At 37.4% G+C, this 19,296-nt stretch overlaps 4 protein-coding genes across 4 annotated transcripts; 3 read left to right on the top strand and 1 right to left on the bottom strand.

The window, feature by feature from the left end:
• Positions 1 to 11: 11 nt before the first annotated feature.
• On the top strand, positions 12 to 2,326 carry LOC106962723 (GTPase IMAP family member 7-like). Its single transcript, XM_015057295.1, has 2 exons — positions 12 to 174; positions 1,333 to 2,326. The coding sequence occupies exons 1-2, from the start codon at positions 168 to 170 to the stop codon at positions 2,316 to 2,318; spliced, it is 993 nt and encodes a 330-aa protein (XP_014912781.1). The 5' UTR covers positions 12 to 167; the 3' UTR covers positions 2,319 to 2,326.
• A 5,204-nt stretch (positions 2,327 to 7,530) lies between these two features.
• LOC106962718 (GTPase IMAP family member 4-like) lies at positions 7,531 to 8,801 on the bottom strand. Its single transcript, XM_015057288.1, has one exon. It carries the CDS (start codon positions 8,799 to 8,801, stop codon positions 7,800 to 7,802), a length of 1,002 nt encoding a protein of 333 aa, XP_014912774.1. The 3' UTR covers positions 7,531 to 7,799.
• A 1,944-nt stretch (positions 8,802 to 10,745) lies between these two features.
• On the top strand, positions 10,746 to 12,947 carry LOC106962722 (GTPase IMAP family member 7-like). Its single transcript, XM_015057292.1, has 2 exons — positions 10,746 to 10,803; positions 11,538 to 12,947. Exons 1-2 carry the CDS (start codon positions 10,797 to 10,799, stop codon positions 12,614 to 12,616), a joined length of 1,086 nt encoding a protein of 361 aa, XP_014912778.1. The 5' UTR covers positions 10,746 to 10,796; the 3' UTR covers positions 12,617 to 12,947.
• Positions 12,948 to 14,385: 1,438 nt separating this feature from the next.
• Positions 14,386 to 18,534, top strand: LOC106962717 (GTPase IMAP family member 7-like). Its single transcript, XM_015057287.1, has 4 exons — positions 14,386 to 14,501; positions 15,443 to 15,544; positions 16,296 to 16,303; positions 17,063 to 18,534. The coding sequence occupies exons 1-4, from the start codon at positions 14,386 to 14,388 to the stop codon at positions 18,133 to 18,135; spliced, it is 1,299 nt and encodes a 432-aa protein (XP_014912773.1). The 3' UTR covers positions 18,136 to 18,534.
• Positions 18,535 to 19,296: the final 762 nt, after the last annotated feature.

The raw sequence follows: 19,296 nt of genomic DNA, 5'->3' as shown, positions 1-19,296 counted from the left end.
GATGACACCTGTTTAGTCATTCATTCTGTTCACCATGATGAAACAAGTCAGACAGGTCAGATGAGAGCAAAGCAGTCAAACTGAGGCAAGTCGGAGCTACAGATCAAGAGAAAAGACCAAAGAAGGAGGCATTTTGTATTTCACTGCTAATTTTTTTTTTTGGCAAAATGGAAGGTAAGTTATATAAATAAATTTTCCTCTAAATACCTAGAATTTACCTGTTATAAAAATCAATGAGATGGAAAGAGGTTTTAGCTGTTTCTGTCATGTGAACCTGGTTTGATTATGATTAAACGTTACATATAGACACTTTCTAAAGATTACTTTAACAGGTAAAGGTTGTCAATTCTTTTTCCTACTATGATTTACTCAAGCAGTAAGTTTTGCTCTGCCACACCTAAACAACTTATCAGCAAAACAATTATTAGTGAAATCAAGAGAAACAAGGTAACACTTTATTTGAAGTGGTGTCCATAAGACTGACATGACAGTGTCATAAACATGACATAGCAACAATCATGAACATGAAGGAGTCTTTATGAATGTCTATGACAGTTGTCATGAAGTTTCATTCAGTAAAAATAATGACACTTTTAATGCACAGTTGCATTAAAAGTTGTATTAAAAAGTCCATTGTCAACTTTGCATTAAAAATATTATTTATTGAATGACACTTCATAACAACAGTCATAAACATTCATAAAGACTCCTTCTTCTTCATTACTGGTTTTATGTCATGTTTATAACACTGTCATGTCAGTCTTATGTACACCCCATCAATTAAAGTGTTCCCGAAACGTTATATAAGATTACCGGTACAGGCTTACAGATGTAATTTAGATGTTTTAACTCAGTTTCTGTAATGTTGTCATTGATAACCTTTCCTTTAGTAGTGAAATGTTGTATCACTGCAAGCTTGTTGTAAATTAAATGAATCCTCCAATCTCGCTAAATGTACACTCTATGTTGCAGAAATTAAAGTGAAATATGATTTAGCGGTAAATGTTAGCACAATGATGTTGGATATCGATAATAGTCAATTTCAATACAAATTAATAGAAGTTGTTGTTTGGTTTGATGCTGCTTTGTTCAACTGGGTAATGACATTTTTTTGGATGTACCTTTGTTGGGCTTACTTCATGTACCAAACTACAGGATCTGCTGCGACTCATTAGTCCACACTAGCCAAGGATTAAATAAAGTTTTTTAATTTTGCATCAAACTGTTGGTTGTTGAATCAATACAGCTTTAAAAAAAAACTCAGATGTAGCTGTGTTTTTGTACACGAAGCAAAAAGGTTAGTTTGAATGATTTGCTGTTCTTTCCCTTTAGCTGCAGCCGCATTCAGGATCGTCCTGCTGGGGGAAAGTCGGAACGGGAAGAGCAGCCTGGGCAACACCATTTTCGGAGAAGCCATATTCTTCGCTAAAAATTTTAACGACATGGATTCCTTTGCTACCGAAGCACAAACAAAACTCGTCAATGGAAGAAACTTTACTTTGATCGATACACCTGGGCTGTTCGACTCAGGCAGGTCTCCGGAGGCCGTGAAACCCGAGTTACTGAGGTGCATCATAGAGTGCGCTCCCGGGCCTCACGTTTTTCTGATCGTTCTCAAAGTGGAGAAGTACACCGAGCAAGAGGAAGACGTCATCGCTAACATACGGCGGTACTTCTCCGATGACGCCCTGAAGTACGCAGCGGTGGTCTTCACCCACGGTGACCAGCTGCCTGAGGGGATGGAAATAAAACAGTATGCTGATCAGAGTGACGGTCTGAGGGAACTGGTGGAGAAGTGTGGAGGTCGCTGCCATGTCTTTGATAACAGGTACTGGAAGAACAACCAGGAAGACGATTACAGAAGCAACAAGTTCCAGTTGGCCGAGCTGCTCAACACCATAGACAAGATGTTGATGGAGAACAAAGGAGGGTTCTACAGAAATAAAACACTCAATGACATTGAGAGAGAAATGCAAGAGGAGATAAAGCTTTTAAAACTGTCAACAGAGAACATGTCAGAGGGTGAAATGAGACAGCAGGTAAAAAGTGTTGTCCTAAAAAAACAGTTGAAGGAAACATTTTGGAAAAAGTTGGTCTCAGTTGGTGCAGTTGGTGTTGGTGTTGGATTACTTGCTTGGTTGATCATCTCCGGATCAAACTCAACATCAAGCTTAGCAGAGGAATCAGTTGTGGAAGCAGCTCAACCCATTTTACATCAGAAAGCTGAGCAGGCAATACCAAACACATTTGAAGCCATTTGTGACTATCTTAATGCATTATTTGAACAAACGTACAATCCTTTCTGTCCGTTTGACTAATCATCAAGTGTTTTAGATTCTTTTTGCCATTAGGAATATGTGACTATATACTTGTACATGTGCGTCCATGCATTTTTCTCCCAAAATAAAACACTTTCTCTATCCTGTGTGTCATGGCTGCTCTTGTGTCAAAAGGAATGTCAGAGTAGTTTCTGTGCAGGACGAGGAGGTTCTCCACGCACTAAAAGTAAAAAGTACCAGCAGAGAAGTTTCTGGTTTCAGAAAAAGAGGTTTAACTTTACTTATGAAAATAATTAACTTCATACAAATTAATATAACAATATAACAACAATACACACAGAGAAGGGAACAGAATATGACCAAACTTATGATTATAAATGACATTCAAGAAAAATTAACTTCAAAAATGAAAACCCACCCATAGAATGTGAAAATTACAAGTTTATGCACAAATCTTCCATAAGGTTTGTCTTATGGAAGATTTGTCCATAAACTTGTAACTTCATGATTTGGTGACAGATCCTTGGCCTTTTAAGGGACCTTTCTGTTTTACAAAAGATCTGAGAATCAAAAATGAAAGCAACTAAATCAATCTTTAGTTTGGTATTTGGTCATTAAAGGTGTGGACACAACCATCTTAAAACCTTTTGTTTGGATAATTGCTAATATAATTATCCATGAGGTCACACAGATTAAATTCACTTTTAAAAGACCTGACAGCATGTCCTCCTGTTCCAACCCTGAACAACACCCTGAAGTTGCAGATTGAAGTCACTTTCACTTCTAAGTCCTGCATTGGTAGAACATTCATTCATTGGTAACAACAGCAGCCTTACCACTTGAACTTTTTCACTTTACTGTCACATAACAGTTGAAAGTGTTGTTGTTGTTGTTTTTTTTATGGATTTTGTGATGGAACATTTGGAAAATTATCCAAGACTTAAAAATATGTCAAAATGGGAATCCTTTCCAAACATTTTTGTGCTGCTCTGAATGAGCAGGATATCAAAGAAATCATTATTTTTGCTAACAAGAATAACATATATTCCTATTGATTACTTAAAAAAATCACAAACTGTTCTGTTTAGACTAATTCTAATTAGAGTGTTTATCTGTTGACGATCTCCTTATATTAACTGTAATTCACTCACAAAGTTACGAAACACTTTAGAAAACGTCTTAATTCAAATTTGGAGCTTCGTCCAGCTTTGTATTTGGGCACACCTTCATTTTAATAGGGTTGTTATTCCAGTACTTATTTAAAGCAGCATAGAAACCAGATTGACAGCAAAACAAATGAATATTTTTTAAATGTCAAACTTATTTCCACTTGTTCTACCTTACCCAAAAAAGACACTATCAAGGGGTGGAGCAAATAATCCCAAATAATAGCCTATTGTTACTGTTCCTTAAAGTGTTCATACTGGTTGTGTTTTTTTGTTGTTGTTTTCAGTATTCGATCATGCAAATTGTATCTTATTGGGACGTTGCTTGGAAGAGCAACCCAAAGTATCACAAGAAACACAAATCTGAAAGTAAAGTGTTTGTATTCAACCCCCTTTACTCTGACCTCCATGAATAAAATAAAACCTTGCATGAATTGCCTTCTTAAGTCACCTAATTAGAAAATAAATATCATATATAATCATAAATAGGTGATATTTATGATTATAGGATTCCCCAGACTATTCCTTCCCCGTCTGGGGAAAGAGAGCAGCATTAAGAAAATACATTAAATGATCTTGGTAACTCAGAAGCTGCAGAGACTTACTGCATCGGTGGGCAACTATATACTTTGCATGCCACAAATCCAAAACCTACCGTTGAAAGAAACCCACCGTGTGCATGTGTTTGGTGACAAGGTGCAGCCATGGTGGTCGAATATCTAAAAAAGAGAGAGAAAGGTGGAACTGAGAGACTTCTGTAGATGTTGTACTGCTAAACTGAAATGTGAGTCGAAGGATTATCATCATTAACTCATGTAATTATGAATCAAATGTTTTAATGGCTCAAAGATGTTCTGCTTTCGGCCATGTTTGTCTGGACAGGCAGCAGCAAAGGAGCACATGTCGGAAAAGCAAAGCCAATAAAAAAGAAATAGCAGTTACAAACTTGCAAAGAAAACCCTAAGTATATCCAAGAGAAATGGTTTGAAGAATTCACTTGGATTCACTGCCAAGTGTTTGCATTTAAAAGCCAATAAGCAATATTTTCTTTACAGTCTAGAGGCCCACAGACCTGTGCTGTATCACCTATTCATCCTTTCCTCTGGGAACATCAACATGCTTTGCAGCGTTGAAGGAACAACACTTATGAAATATGCATTTGACGTGGTGCTGGTGACTCATTTGATCGACTGCATTGCGGTTAAAAACTTGGTCCAGCCTATTGCAGAGAACTCTTTAGAACTAAATGTCACCAAAACAAAAACACTGTGATGTTCAAGCAGCAACCAGAGAGTCTTCTTGAGCCACTGGTTTTTCAAGGCAGGGCAATGGAGCAAGTTGAATCCTGAAACGAAATACTTTCAATGTACATTTTAAAAAAACCCAAACAATAATGATGATAATTACAGTCCGTTCTTATGAAAGGCGGGTCCAATGACTGAAAATATGATTTAATGTCGATTACAGTGACAGTTTCATTGCAATGAAACAATGAAACACAAAGCAAAACTATCCCACATCATTAACTAAGCCAGCAAAAGTAATTGTTTCAATATAACAATTACCGTCTGAGTTGTATGATGCCTCGGTGTTTAAGAGAGCTACTCACATCAAAGAGGTACGATCACTTTCAATGCACTGTGGTGCAGTTGATAGCGCTGATGCCAGGGCCGTGCAGAGACCTTTGGAGGGGCGGGGGCTCAAAGTTAAAAAGGGGCACAATGAACAAGATCTTAAAACACGGGACAACAACATAGCAACAACCCATATTAATCAAGAATCTCATTTTTAACCTGATCATACTATATCACTGTCATCATGTGGGGGCAATGCAAAGCAAATATAGTCTGTATTCTCCCTGATAGGTATAAATTAGCTGTTTCTGCTGCTGACAGAGGTGGAGGGCTGAGTTGATCTGAGACTGTAGTTGTTAAACAGACCAGAGGAGAGAAGGTCGCTGGTTATGAAGGTATGAAATAAGCAAATTTGCTGCTATTTTGCTAAATAAGCCCTAATAAAATCTGTTTAACCTCTATAACAACTTGGGCTGCAGACTGCTTCAAAGATCAAAAAAGCTCAAAGAGGTTCACTCTACGTACTTTTTTATGTTAGCACTTCTGAGATCTAGAATTATAAGAATGGGATAACAAGGTAAAGAAAACTCAGTAGAAATGGTTGAATTGTAACACAGACCATAGAGCTAAACCTGTAGCATTCATTTATTGAGAATGATAATGGTATTAAATTTTATTTCATGCATTCAGCAGAGAAGAAATAAAAAAAAATAAAAAGTACATTTAGGATTTAATTAGGAAGTATACTTCGTAAAAGTTTAAAGAATCAGCTTGATAGTTTGATTGTTGTGTTACCATGGCTACAATATTGTATAATCTTTGTGTTTGATCTCTCAATGCCTTGGTAGTGCAAGTTTGTGAAGTGGAAGGAAAACATAAATGTAAAATTGTCCGAAGAATTTTACTTGAAAATTGTTGTTCATAGATGCTCTAACTGAGCTTGATATTTTTAGCAAATCTAATTGTGCAAAAAATGTACATTCATAGCTGTAATTGATGTGAAAGGTTGTTCACCAAAGTGTTTTCTTACTTCGCGTTCAAATTTCCAGCTCTTTATTTGCACAATGTGTTGTGTTGCTCTATCAGGTGAGGTCCCAAAAAGTATTCTTAAGCCAAGCAAGTCACTTAGAACATATCATCCCACATGCTCAAACACAGGACAAGTTGTTATCTTGAATTACGAAAATATTTCACGTTTTGTCAGTGCTTCTGGTAGATGAGGAATTTCAAAACTAAGTTATGCCATCCCATGACTTATAGTCAAAGTACCGTGCATTTCGCTGTTCATTGATATGGTGATTTCTATCTACCTAACCAACTTGTGAGAAGACAAGGCAAAAATTATTAAAGATATAGAAACATTACTAGGTGAAATTTGCTTTGGATGATGGAAAATCCTCACCCTCATAAAAGATGAGTTGTATTTGCATTTCAAAACTGATTGATATTTCCATCACATTTAAAGCTGGAGTATGTAACGTTTCTAAAAATTAAAAAAAAAAAAAAAAAACTTGTTTTCTTGAGACAATCTACAAAAAAAAATTAAATCCCCCCCCTCCTCCCTGTGCTGCTTTTGCAGTCTGCAAAAACGCACAACTCCCGGTCATAAACAACCAATCAGAGCCAGGAGGAGGGTCTTAGAGCTGTCAATCAAACTTGTGTACTTGCTGCAAAGTGTGCTAATGGTGGAAAAACAACTCACCGTTACAGGAAAACCATTAATCCACCATGATTAGTGACCATGCTAACTGAGCAATTGACAAGCTAGCCATAGCATAGCAAGGTGGTGAATGAGTGTAGTACGCAAGAGAATGATTGTCAGCGCTAAGACCCCCCTTCTTGCTCTGATCAGTTGTTTCTGACCAAGCTGTGCATTTTTGTAGTTAGCACTGAGAGCACTGGGAGAAGGCAGTGGAGCTCACCCCTCATTACCTCACTAGGGACAAGAGTGTAAGATAATGGATGGATACATAACTATGCCTGTGTGTGCATTGATGCTTCACTGATACTTACTTGACAAGCAAAAATAAATCCACTCTAGGTCTTTTTCATTTTTTATTACATAGATGCCAAGCACAAAAAGTAATCAAATTTGCATTAGGTACAGTAATTGAAATTATATTTACAGGTTACAGTTATTATTCACAGCAGTGTCACTCTGCCCATAGAAATGACAACTCTGCAAAGTTCGTACATTCTAATTCAAATGAGGTTTTATGTCCATCACAGTGTTTTACAAATATTAAAGAGGTGCATTTTCTGAACACACAATGACTTTAAGTAAAGTTTCAGGTTTACTCCCGTTTCTTCATTTTCTTTGGAATTGGAGAGGTCATACCTGTCAGTTAAACAAATATACAAAAGACACATAATATATATAAATCATAGCTCTGAAAGCAATCCCTCAATTGGTTAAAATGGCTATTATTAAAAACTGTGTATCACTATAAACTAACATTTAACCACAACATATAGAAAGCAGTTGTTACATTAGTGTGTGATGAAAAAAGCAGAGCGAACTGGACGAAAATCTTGGAGAAGGTACAGGTTAGCGTCTGAGCTAGCTGTTTCTAACTAAATACAGCTAAATTTCAGAGACAAATTTGTTGGGTCCAAAGCAACTTGGGAAAATGATCCCAGTTACTCCCGTCCATCACTTCAGATGTCCATCATGGCGCCTCAAAGTGATACGGTAATTGCAAAAGGTCAGTATCCTCTTATAATATGTCTTTCAGCCTACATTATCCAGTGGAAGAAGTTTATTTCCTCTGTGGTTCTGCTTAGTCAGCGTCATTGTCACTTGAACCTAACTCCTGGAGTTCTCCAGTCGTCTGAACTGTAGATGTTGCTGTGCCACCTGCACCTGTGGTCTCTGCTCCCAGAGCTATCCCCACTGCCGTCCCGAATGCTATTCCAAGTACTATTGGCACTGTTGGGTTTCCTTCTCTCATTAATTTTATTCCACCACCAAGAAATGCACCTAAAAGTGCCCCTGCTGAAATCCCTGTCACCTTTAACAGGATGTTTTCAGTGACAACACTTTTGGCCTTTTGCGTGACCTCAGCAGGGGACAGATTCGGAAACGCTTGCCTTAAGCTCTCTCTCTCATCGTCGATATTTCTGTTGGCCATCTGCAGCATCTCTGTGGTATAATATCCTCCATTGTTTGCCTCAAAAATGTTGTACAATGTGTTCAGAAGCTCTTTCACCTGGACAGAGTTGCTCCTGTATTCGTCCTGGCTTCCCTTCCAGTATTTGTTATCAAGGACGTTGCATCTGTTCCCACACCTCTTTACCAGGTTTCTCAGCTCTTCACTTTCATTAACAAACTGATCAATGTGTGTTTCCTCTCCCAGTTGGTCTCCATGAGTGAACAGCACTGTGGCAAACCTCAGAGCTTCATCTGAGAAGTAGTCGGTTAACTTCTTTATGACTTGGTTCTCCTGTTCTGTGAATTTCTCCACTTTTAGCACGATGATAAACACATGAGGACCAGGAGCGCACTCTGTGATGCAGCTTACTATCTCAGCCTTCATGTCTTCTTCAGATCTGTCAGTGTCGAAAAAACCGGGAGTATCGACCAGAAGCAAATTTTTCCCAACGACCGTTTTTGACTTTGCCTCACATGTTCTGGTTCCAGATTTGGCGGTATGATTTATTTCAAATGCATTCTCTCCAGACAAGGTGTTTAAAAGACTGCTTTTCCCAGCTCCAGTCTTTCCCAAAACCACAATCCTCATATTTTCTGGAAGAGAAAAAAAAAGAAGTTTATATGAGGACATGGATAATTTTGTTTGTATTAATCAAAAAGTATTTTTATGACGTAGAAAGCAGAATGGGAATTAAATGTGTTTAGGGAAATGTTTCACAACTAGTCCAGAAATATTCACATCCCAAGATAGAAATGATTTAAAGTAGCCCTTTCATTTTACCACCATTCCCCTAACCGGACATGATAATATTGTTGGCACTTGTCAAATTTCCTATCAGAAACAAACATATTGACTGAAAAAGAAAAATTCAGCCAAATTAAAGGTGTTGAGTTTAAATGTAAACACAAACATACAAACTCAGGAAATGTGACAAAACCATCTGAATTAAATGACATTTTTGTGTACAGAGGTAAACACACTCACAGTGAAAACTTAAACTACTGTTTTATTTTTTTGTAGGAAAAATTTTTTTACACGTTTGAAAAAATAAAAATAACTGCACCCTTTGAAAAAAAACATGATTATCTGTAAAACATAGTAGCCAAAAAAATAACATTTTAAATGAATGTTATACAGGTTTACCTTCCATGCTGCGATGCTGCTACGGAGACTCAGATCCCCAAACCTTTTCCTTTTCCTTGAGCTTTTGTGTCACCTGTTTGAGTTGTTTAATGAGCTTACTATTTTTACCATCTGGGAGTTCAGCATAGCGGCGGCTGAACAGACCAATTGAAAAGTTTCATAAGAAACTTGATGGACTTGTCTTCCTTACAGGGGTTGATTACCTACCAGCTGCACCCAGTAGGGACATTATTTAAGCCAAAAGAACAAACACAGAAAGGAAAAGTTTAAATGGTCACAAAAATACACCTAAAAGCCAAACAAACTAAATAATGAAGGGGCTGCTGTGAGTATGATGTGTAGTAATGCTCATGGCCATCTGGTCATGACATAGTTAATAATAATAACATATAACCAAATGTAAATGTTGTGTTAACCCTTTTTCTAAGATTTCTTAGGTTGTTAGCCTAAGACTTTATTCTTAAGCGAATTAGTCAGAAAATGAGATGTCAGGTATGATCCTTCAACCTTATGGGGATTTTTTTATTCATAATGGAAGAATCATGTGCATGTAATCATATATTCACCTCAGCAAACTTTCAACTGCAATAAATAATAAAAAAAATTATCACAGCAAAATCCACAGAGCAATCAAACTTTTATTAAACCTGCATGTAGATCTCAAAAGTTTGTAAATTGGTTAAAATGTCCAGAAAGCATAGACCGATATTTAAATAGAGAATCATTTGATTCAGTAAGTTTTGTTTTTGTGAACATCAATTGTTGTAAAAACATACATAAGCTCACTTTGACACAAATTATAAACACATTTTAGGCTACACACTGATTGTACATTTAAGACGAATTTCGCAAAATCCCATGTAGAACATAGTAATGATTTTTGAAATGTTGCGGACAACCAGATATCTTTGCCACTTTATAAGCGACACTAAGCAAAAAAAAGTATAAGCAATACTTTTGATGATACTTAGTTTTACACTCACAATGTAAGAAAAATATTAAGATTAAGGTCAACACACTAGTACTCCAACAGCATAATGGTCTCTAATAATCTCTTAAATGTATAAAGACCCTTAGCTAAACATTATGAAATAGTACAAGCAGGATCCCAAAAGTCATAGATTACTGTTTGTCAGATATTGTCAAAAAATAAGTAGTAATTTCCATTTCATGAACTGATTCCTCCATCTTCTCTTGCTTTGTATCTTTTAATAAACATGGCTCCATGTTGTTTCTAATTCATATTTTGTGCTATATCTGCTCTTCCATTGCATTGTTTTATGATAGTGTTGAGCTCTACAAAGCTGCACACTGGTGGACCAAAAATTGATTTGATGTAATTGCACTTTGTGTTTCGAGCTTGCTGCCTGGAAACAAGTCAAACAGGAAGAAAGACAACAAAGCAGGCAAGTCAGAGCAAAAGAACAAGCCTCCGAGCTCAGACGATCCATCGTTTCTTCATGTAATTCTCTCTGCGACAACATGAACGGTAAGCTGTGCTGACGTTTCCAAGTTTACCTCTCTTAACGTTAAATTTGTTTTGCGCTGAAATGTTTTTGTTACAGTAAAAAGAGAATTACTTTTGACCCAATTAAATGACGAGCTGTTTGGTTATTCATCTGATTATTTTATTTATTTAATCTCAAACAAATTGTCTTTCTGAAGGTTCTGTAGGTTTATGAGAAAGTCTAACGTGTCATTTGAGCCCCCCTAAGAAAAAATTAGCATAACTCCTTTTACTATTTCTGACTCTGTTAATTTACTCTTCATTGAATTTTGGGAGGGTGTGACTCTGCAAACCTTAACACTTCTACAATATTTAATACAAATGATAAAAGTCATTCAAAACTGTTATGTTGTCATATGTGCTGGAAGAGACCTTTGTCTAAATGTAGAGCTTAGATTCTAGATATAGACAGATAAACTGATAACATTTACAAATGCAGAGAATAATTTCATGTTCACTGAGGTTTTTCAGACAGTTCTCCTATTCAGTTGAATACTAATCCAACTTTCAAAAACTCTTCTGAGATTATGATTACAATTAAATATATATAGATATACAGTGATTGAATGTGCAATATTTAAACTAACATTTTTTAGTTGATTTAGAATGTAATTGATTCATTTGTTGATGTGACTGAAACTCAGTTTTGATTGCAAGGGTCTTACAGTATAAACACCAAGCAGTCTGTAAATTGATCATTTGTTGTTTTCCTCCAGGGTCAGACACATTCAGGATTGTCCTGCTGGGGAAGAGTGGAAACGGCAAGAGCAGCCTGGCTAACACCATTTTTGGAGAAGCAATTTTTCAAGTAAAAAAAATTAACGACACAACCTCTTTTGCTTCCCAAGCTAAAACCAAAAGTGTCAATGGCAAAAGCCTCACTTTGATTGATACGCCTGGTTTGTTCGACTCAGGCAGGATGTCTCAGAAGGAGGCCAAGTCTGCGTGGGAGACGTGTATCATAGAGTGCGCTCCGGGGCCTCATGTCTTTCTGATTCTTCTCAAGGTGGAGAGATACACAGAGCAGGAGAAGGCTGTAGTCACCAAAATATTAGAGAAATTCACAGATGAAGCCCTGAAGTACGCAGCGGTGGTCTTCACCCACGGGGACCAGCTGCCTGAAGGGATGAAAATAGAAGAGTATGTGGACCAGAGTGACAATCTGAGGGAACTGGTGGAGAAGTGTGGCGGTCGCTGCCATGTCTTTGATAACAGGTACTGGAAGAACAACCAGGAAGACAATTACAGAAGCAACAAGTTCCAGGTGGCAGAGCTGCTCAACACCATAGACAAGATGTTGATGGAGAACAGAGGAGGGTTCTACACCAATGCAGAGCTGAATGAGGCGGAGAGAAAAATACAAGAAGAGGCAAAGCTGATCAAGATGTCATCAGAAAACCTGTCAGAGGATGAGATCAGACAATGGGCAATAGTCAAAATCCAAAAGAAGTCTTTGGAGAGAGGAACACAAATACCCATCAAAGTCATCATTGGTGTGGCAATCTCAGGAATAATTGTAGCCATCTCCGCTTGGTTCATCAAATCTAGGTTAGAGCAGACATTACCAGAGATAACACTATCCAGCACCACGATACCAAGTCACGGTGCCGAAGAATTGATGGTTGAAACTTTAGAGGAAGTGGGGAAAGAAATGACAGCTGTGAGCGTACCATCCCCAGCCATCCCCATAGGCCAGGAAGTTGAGCTGGAATCAGCAGACGGAGTGGAAGGTATACTGGAATGGCTTAAGGATTTGTTTGAAAGAACATATGATCCATTTAATCCATTTGAATAAACAGTAAAGGAGACTTGAATGTTAAAACTAGGATTCTTCCTCACCATTGTCGTTTTTGTGCTATGTATTCATGAAACTGGTGTTTTGGGTTCAATTTGTATGTAAATTCAGCAAATTGAATAATTTTACAGTTTGGAGTGTTGTACAGTCTAATCTTCTTTGGAAATGTTTTCACTGTATACTGATTTTAAGGTAAAGCAATCATATTCCCAGATGTATTTTAACATTTTTCAACACTGACATTTATGGTACTTTTCTGTACGATAAACTATCTGTGTTTTTTGTTTAGGCACATCTTTTTTTTTTCTTGTTTTTTGTTGTTATAGCAAAATAAAACAACTTGTTGGCCACATGTCTCTTGTATAAATACTTCTGCATCTAACTTCACGCTCACTTTCGCAAACGTAGCCTAAAAGCCAAGCTGGTGTTACTTGGTGTAAGAGTTTAGTTTTTCATCAGTCAAATATAAAACATAACAATAAAAAAAAGCTTTTAATGAGCATAAAATGTCAGGTCAGTATCAGAATAACTGACCAGCTGACATAGAACTGAGGAAATAGGAGGGAAAGATGTTCCACAGGGAACATGGCAAAAAAGTAAAAACTATAAAAACACACGTCTAAATACTCAAACACCCAAGAATCATGAGAGTAACAATTTTAAACTTGAACATTTTCACTTGCACAGTTCAATAAGAAAATCCAAAAGATTTTTTGAGCTAGAAACCCAACTTGGTTGGGTTTGAAGTTCTTTCCAAAGTAGAACAATTGTCGCTGTTTACAGTTGTCTGATTCAGCTCGTTCCAGAGGTCTTCAACTTTTTTTTTTTTTTAAATGCACACCTCATTTATGTTGTTTCTAACAGAAGATTATGGTGCCTGACCAATATATTATTTTGGCTGTTGAAGATCATTAGTCACTATTTGTTCATCTTTACCCATCTTTTCTTCAGAGGACCACAGCAGAAAGTCCTAGTACCACTTTGTAGCAATATGTAGCTGAGTTTCCACTATAAATGTGTCCAACACTTGGTCTATATTCTACTGTCAAAAAACCAAACAATAAAAAAACGAGAAAAACCGCAAAGGTGTTTTACATTAAATAAGAAATTCAATTAAAATCACACATGAATAAGGTTATTCAACAGTAATGGCAGTGATGGATATAAACAGTTACATGAGATGTGTTCATAATTCAGCCATCAGAAGTCGGCATCTTATTCATGCACTGGAGCAACAAGCCCTTTACACTTGGAGAGCGGGTTCTTACGTGCCATTTTGGGGAAATGGTAGTCAGCAGTTTTGCAGAAGAGGTATGAATTCAACATGTTGGAATGACACACAACTTTTTATGAGCTGTGCGATGCTGTGGGAGCTCTGGTGGAGCCAACTGCACTATGTCCAAAAAAACCCAAAACTAACCATCATCCTCTTACCATTTCCTGTCGTCTCCTTCAATGTGACATCCGGCTGTGACTCCTGTGATGCAAAAGACGTTTTTCTATTGCAGTCTTGCAAAATACATTTGTTTCTATTCTGCTGAAAAAACACCTCATCTTAGCACAAAAAAACATGAGTTGTTACAGAATTAGCATGTTTCTATTTAGCCAATTTATTTTCCTAATATCAATTTGAGCAATTCTATGATGAATGGGAATGCAGCTTTTGTAAAGTATGGTTTTAGTGCATTAACTTTTCTACAAAGACATAAAACAATTTACATAAGAAAAAACTTAAGTCAGACTTTTTCCTTACTGATTGCCATTTGAGGATGGGGGGGCCAGAAGAAAGTATCTGCCCTGTGGTTGGAGCCTGGGCTGTGGATGACCTTTGGGGCCTCGGGGGACGGTCGGGGACAGGGCTGGCAAATCAGTTCTTCTGGGATCGGTCAGATTTTTGGTTATGGTGGCCGACCCTTTGGGTGGGGTGGTTGCCAGATTCTAGTGGGTGGAAGTGTGTGGTGGTGATCCGGAGAGGTGGCTTCAATTTGACAGTCGGCCTGGTGTGGTGTGTTGGAGATGGGGGGGGAGTGCTGTCTGGGAAGGGTGCACTGTCGGCATGTTTTGTTGCCGACAGTATATATAAAATATATTTTCATGAAAGGTACACACCGTAGCTTTGCCGTCTCATCTATCAGTAGCGCTGAAAACATGCCAGCCTTTTGGTGACATAAAAAGACTGTAAACACTTTTGTTCTGAGGTCTCTGCTGGCTGGTATTGGGTTATACCTCACACAAAAATGTCCTTTCAGTTCGTTTCCTGTCACATCAAGATGCAACCCTTTAAAGCTATCAAAAGATGCCATCATTGTCCTCCTATTCTCACATAAGACATTCTTGAACATTATTAACATGTTTCTTTTGCTTATTGTTTTTAGGCTTTTCATTAACTGCTTCGTTGAAAGGAGTAGAATGAACTAATTTAAAACCGGCACCACCCTGAAAAGCTGTGAAAGATGTCATTGTTATCCTCCTCTGACTGACGGGCAGGTTCCACTGGTACTTTATAATTAAGCAAAAAAATAAAAAATTATACATTATTTTATAATTAAACAAAATAACATTACACAATTGTACAACTTTATTCAAAGACAGAGGAAAAATATAATGATTTTTCACTTCAAAATCTGTTATTCTTTGTTCTGAAGTCCTACATCTTAAAATTACACATTACAAATTGATTTTTTTATGATGCTAATAAAACGTCTATAAATGACCAAAGCTGTCAATAGCATACAGCGGCTTGCAAAAGTATTTAGATCCTTTAAACATTTCCATATTTTGTCACGTTGCAACCAAAAACCTAAGTGTATTTCATTTTAATTTTAGCCAGGAACCACAGATGAGTGACGAGATGCGAACATGGCTGGCAAACAGTGACATAGCAATGACTGAGTGTGACAAGCATCTGGTGAAGAATGGAGGAGACAGGTAAGACTAAATACACAGGGGATAACAAGGGACAAATGGAAACAATCAAGAGCAAAACACGAACATTAATTATTAATCAAAAATGCACAGAAAACCCACATCCTCACACGTGAAGAACATGGGGCTGAACTCTTTTGCACAGCACACTTTTCAGTTCTAGATTTGTGAAAAAAAAAAAAAGTTTTGAATCATTGTTTCATTTTCTTTCGACTTCACAATTGTACACCACTTTGTGTCGGTCTTTCACATAAAATTCCAATGAAATAGATTCATGTTAGTGGTTGTAATGTGGATAAAATATGCAAAAGTTCAAAGGGTATGAATACTTTTGCAAGCCACTGTACCGTGACGTCGGCAGACTATATGTCTTTATCCCCATAGCTTTACACATCTATGGCTTGGAACAAATGTGGCCACGTAAGATTACAATGAATAATTTTCAATGCATGGAAAAATCACGTCTGTTTGACAACCGTAACTTTCGCAAATCTGTCGCATAAAAGAATTGACCTATGTGGATAAATTCAAGGTGTATGTCTAGTCTGTACTCTAACAATAAATCATGGTGTGTTTTATAAACTTTCCATTGTTCCATTGCCTCAACCAACTAGGCAAACCAGAATATACAACAATCACACGCTGCTGTAGAAAAACAACAGCAGTGATCGTAGTTCCCAGACAACACTTTCCTTACATAGAAGAGCAGCTGATCAGTCTTCAGGTGGCTTTGCTGTGATCTCTTTTCTGACAGCATGGAAGGTCAGTTTTGCTTTCTTTCTACCTGTTCCTGCTCCGAACATCATATTTTGCATTTGATTGATTAAACATTGATCAGCTTGGTTGGGTTAAATGTTAACTTTCATGGTCTTGACTGACAGATTTAAAACTGTTGGAGGCACAGTGAAGTCATTTGCCTGCAATCAGATGAATATGGTGCTACATTGTAATGTACTGGTTTGTAAGATTTTCACCGACTTATTTTTAGGCTTTAAATGCTTTTAAATTAATAAAAAAAAAAAAAAAATTTTTATTTTATCTTTGTATATGATTCCTGTTTGAAGTGTGTTTTTATGAGAGCATGATTTCACTTCTGTTTGTATTTATTTATTTTCATTTCCTGGTGTTGTAATCCCTTCAAAGTTGACTGGTTTCTTGTTTACCAGTAAGTGGAGATTTTCTTTTTATGTTCTGAATGTGTTTTTATGAGAAAGAATTTAACATTATATCCAAGTGTGAAAATGTGTGAAAATGTTTGCTGAGGATTTATCAGATCACAGTGTTTGGACTACTCCCATCCTTGAGTAACATCTCCCCATATCCCAAGAAAAACAAATAAAAGAATAAAATATTCACTTTTTCAAGTTTAAAAAACCTGCAACCATCTGTTTCTCAGTCCGAAGCCACTAGATTCATCAACTGACATTTTGTATTTCTTAAACTCAGATGTTTACTGAGCAGTGGGTTAATTGAAAAGCTTCAATTCAAATATGCTTTTCTTGTACTAATCTTTTCTTCCAGTGCCGGACTCAAAGAGAATTGTCCTTCTGGGGAAAACTGGATGTGGCAAAAGCAGCTTGGCTAACACCATATTTGGAGAGGAAGTCTTCAAGATCAGCCACTTTCCCATTTCCGAACTAAGTCTGTCTCGAGGGGAAACCAGACCTGTTAATGGCAGGAACCTCACTCTGATTGACAGTCCCGGTCTTTTTGACACCCGTGTCTCTGAAGTCAAGCTTAAGAAGGAGATCCTGAGCTGCATCACAGAGTGCGCTCCCGGACCTCACGCTTTCCTCATCGTTCTTAAAGTGGAGAAATTCACAAAGCAGGAGAAAGACGTCATCAGAGAAATATGCAGACACTTCTCTGAAGAGGCTCTGAAATTTGCTGCCATTGTCTTTACCCATGGAGACCAGCTCCCAGAGAGAAGGAGGATCGAGGACTTTGCCCAACACAACGAAGAACTGAAAGACCTGGTGAAAAACTGTGGAGGCAGGTGCCATGTTGTAGACAATAAATACTGGAACCGTAACACAGAAGATCAGTATAGGAACAATAAGCTCCAAGTGGCAGAAATACTGAGTACAGTTGATAAGATTAGTGAAGCAAATGATGGCAAGTTTTACACCAATGAGATGCTGCAAGCAGTGATAAACCAAATAGAGGTAGAGGAGGCAAAAATGAAGCCCTCATCAACTAACCAGTCATCAGAGGAAACTAGAAACAAAGCTAAAAGAAGCGTGTTTAATTCGTTAATGTGTCAGCTAGTGGGTAGTGCTACAGGGGCATTGTTGGGAGCATTCCTTGGTGTGACCAAGCACATTAAACTCTTACTTAGTGGGTCGGAACATTCAGATGTTCCACCACAAGCATCTGTCCAAAGCCCGACATTGCTTTCTGAGGCTGCTTTAAGTGAAGCCATGAGGGGAGTCAGGAAAGGATACAATGCAGGTGCAGAAGCAGAAACTGTACAGGAGGCATTTAGTGAAGCCATGAAAGCTGTTTGGCATCAGAGCCCCGAGACGGACTCAAGTGTAAAAAGAGAAAAAAAGGAGAAAGACTCAGAGAGTAAAGGAAAGGCAGAAACAGATTAATTTTATGTGTTTGAACATGTTAAATGTGATACAAGTATAAAACTTTCTGATTTTATCTCTCAACAGAATCATATATGCTGCAAAGTTGATTCATAATAGTAATAATAAAAATAATAATCTGTGAAAATCATGCATGGGAAAGTATATGTTGCAATGATATTAACTTTATTTGATTCTGTTTATCTAACGAGGTCCACTGATAAACTGTTGTAGACATACTTAGCCACCAGGGGGAGCTAAAGCGCATGAAAAGCCTGGGTGCAAAGAGAGAAAGAACAAGGCGTCTGAGCTACTTTGTTGTTTAGTGTTAATGGCCTGTAGATATAAAGGCATGCTAGAGAAAATAATTTGTTCTGTGTGGATTTTGAAAAACCAGACTAATCAAAGGGGAAAATGTTTCAAACAATAATCTAATATAAACAGCGCCTCCTAGAGTCTATAGATAATGGTTGCAGAAGTAGGTGCACTTTTACAGAATGTTACAACCTTTGCTTGTTTTATTATTTCTCTGAGTTAGAGAAGTTGTATTTACTATATCAAATATGAAATAAAATTTAAATCAAATAAAATTTGTCATATTCAGTTTTGGTCACAAAACACTTGTCTCCAGAGATACATCATGGACAGGTTGCCAGCATCGAAGCAATGGAGAGACAAAGAACAGACAGCAATGCATGCAATTGAATCAGAGGGGAAGCTAAAGAAACTAATTAATCTGAACTGTTGGAGGAAGTCGGAATCCCTAGACCAAGATTCAAACCAAACACGTTCTTGCTGCATAGCAACACTGCAAACACTGTGCAGCCCAAAATACAATATAATGTTCAGAATTAATATTCAGGGAAAAGAAGGACTGGAAATTCCTTGTTGTTGTTTTGTTTACAAAGCAAGGTGACAGTCTTTGTAGGACGACAGTGTCACAAAGTTTCTCTTCAGAGTTGTTCCGCTTATTTACCTTATCAGATGGGCCACAGCTTGGAAAGTTAATAAAACAGAATTTGCCTCGCGAGCTACAGCTCATGTGACTGTAACGTTGTTGACAATAAATACGGGAACTGTGGAGTGGAACAGTAGCATCACAATCCTGAGAATGGCTGATAAGTCCAACATTTAGCCTCATCTGTATTTCCTATTTCACAAAACACAGCACTGTGTAGTTTA

This window comes from Poecilia latipinna, unplaced genomic scaffold (genome assembly GCF_001443285.1).
Source record: "Poecilia latipinna isolate Pla-1442-1.1 unplaced genomic scaffold, P_latipinna-1.0 Scaffold1453, whole genome shotgun sequence".
Taxonomy (NCBI): Eukaryota; Metazoa; Chordata; class Actinopteri; order Cyprinodontiformes; family Poeciliidae; genus Poecilia; species Poecilia latipinna.
Note: the sequence above shows the minus strand (reverse complement) of the source record. Positions and strands in the feature narration are given on the sequence as shown.

Coding starts and splice junctions, on each gene's coding strand:
- LOC106962718 (XM_015057288.1), bottom strand. CDS start 8,801: ATGTCCTCATATAAACTTCTTTTTTTTTCTCTTCCAGAAAATATGAGG.
- LOC106962717 (XM_015057287.1), top strand. CDS start 14,386: ATGGGGGGGCCAGAAGAAAGTATCTGCCCTGTGGTTGGAGCCTGGGCT. Junction 14,502..15,442: donor AATCAGTTCTTCTGGGATCG/GTCAGATTTTTG, acceptor TTTTAATTTTAG/CCAGGAACCACAGATGAGTG.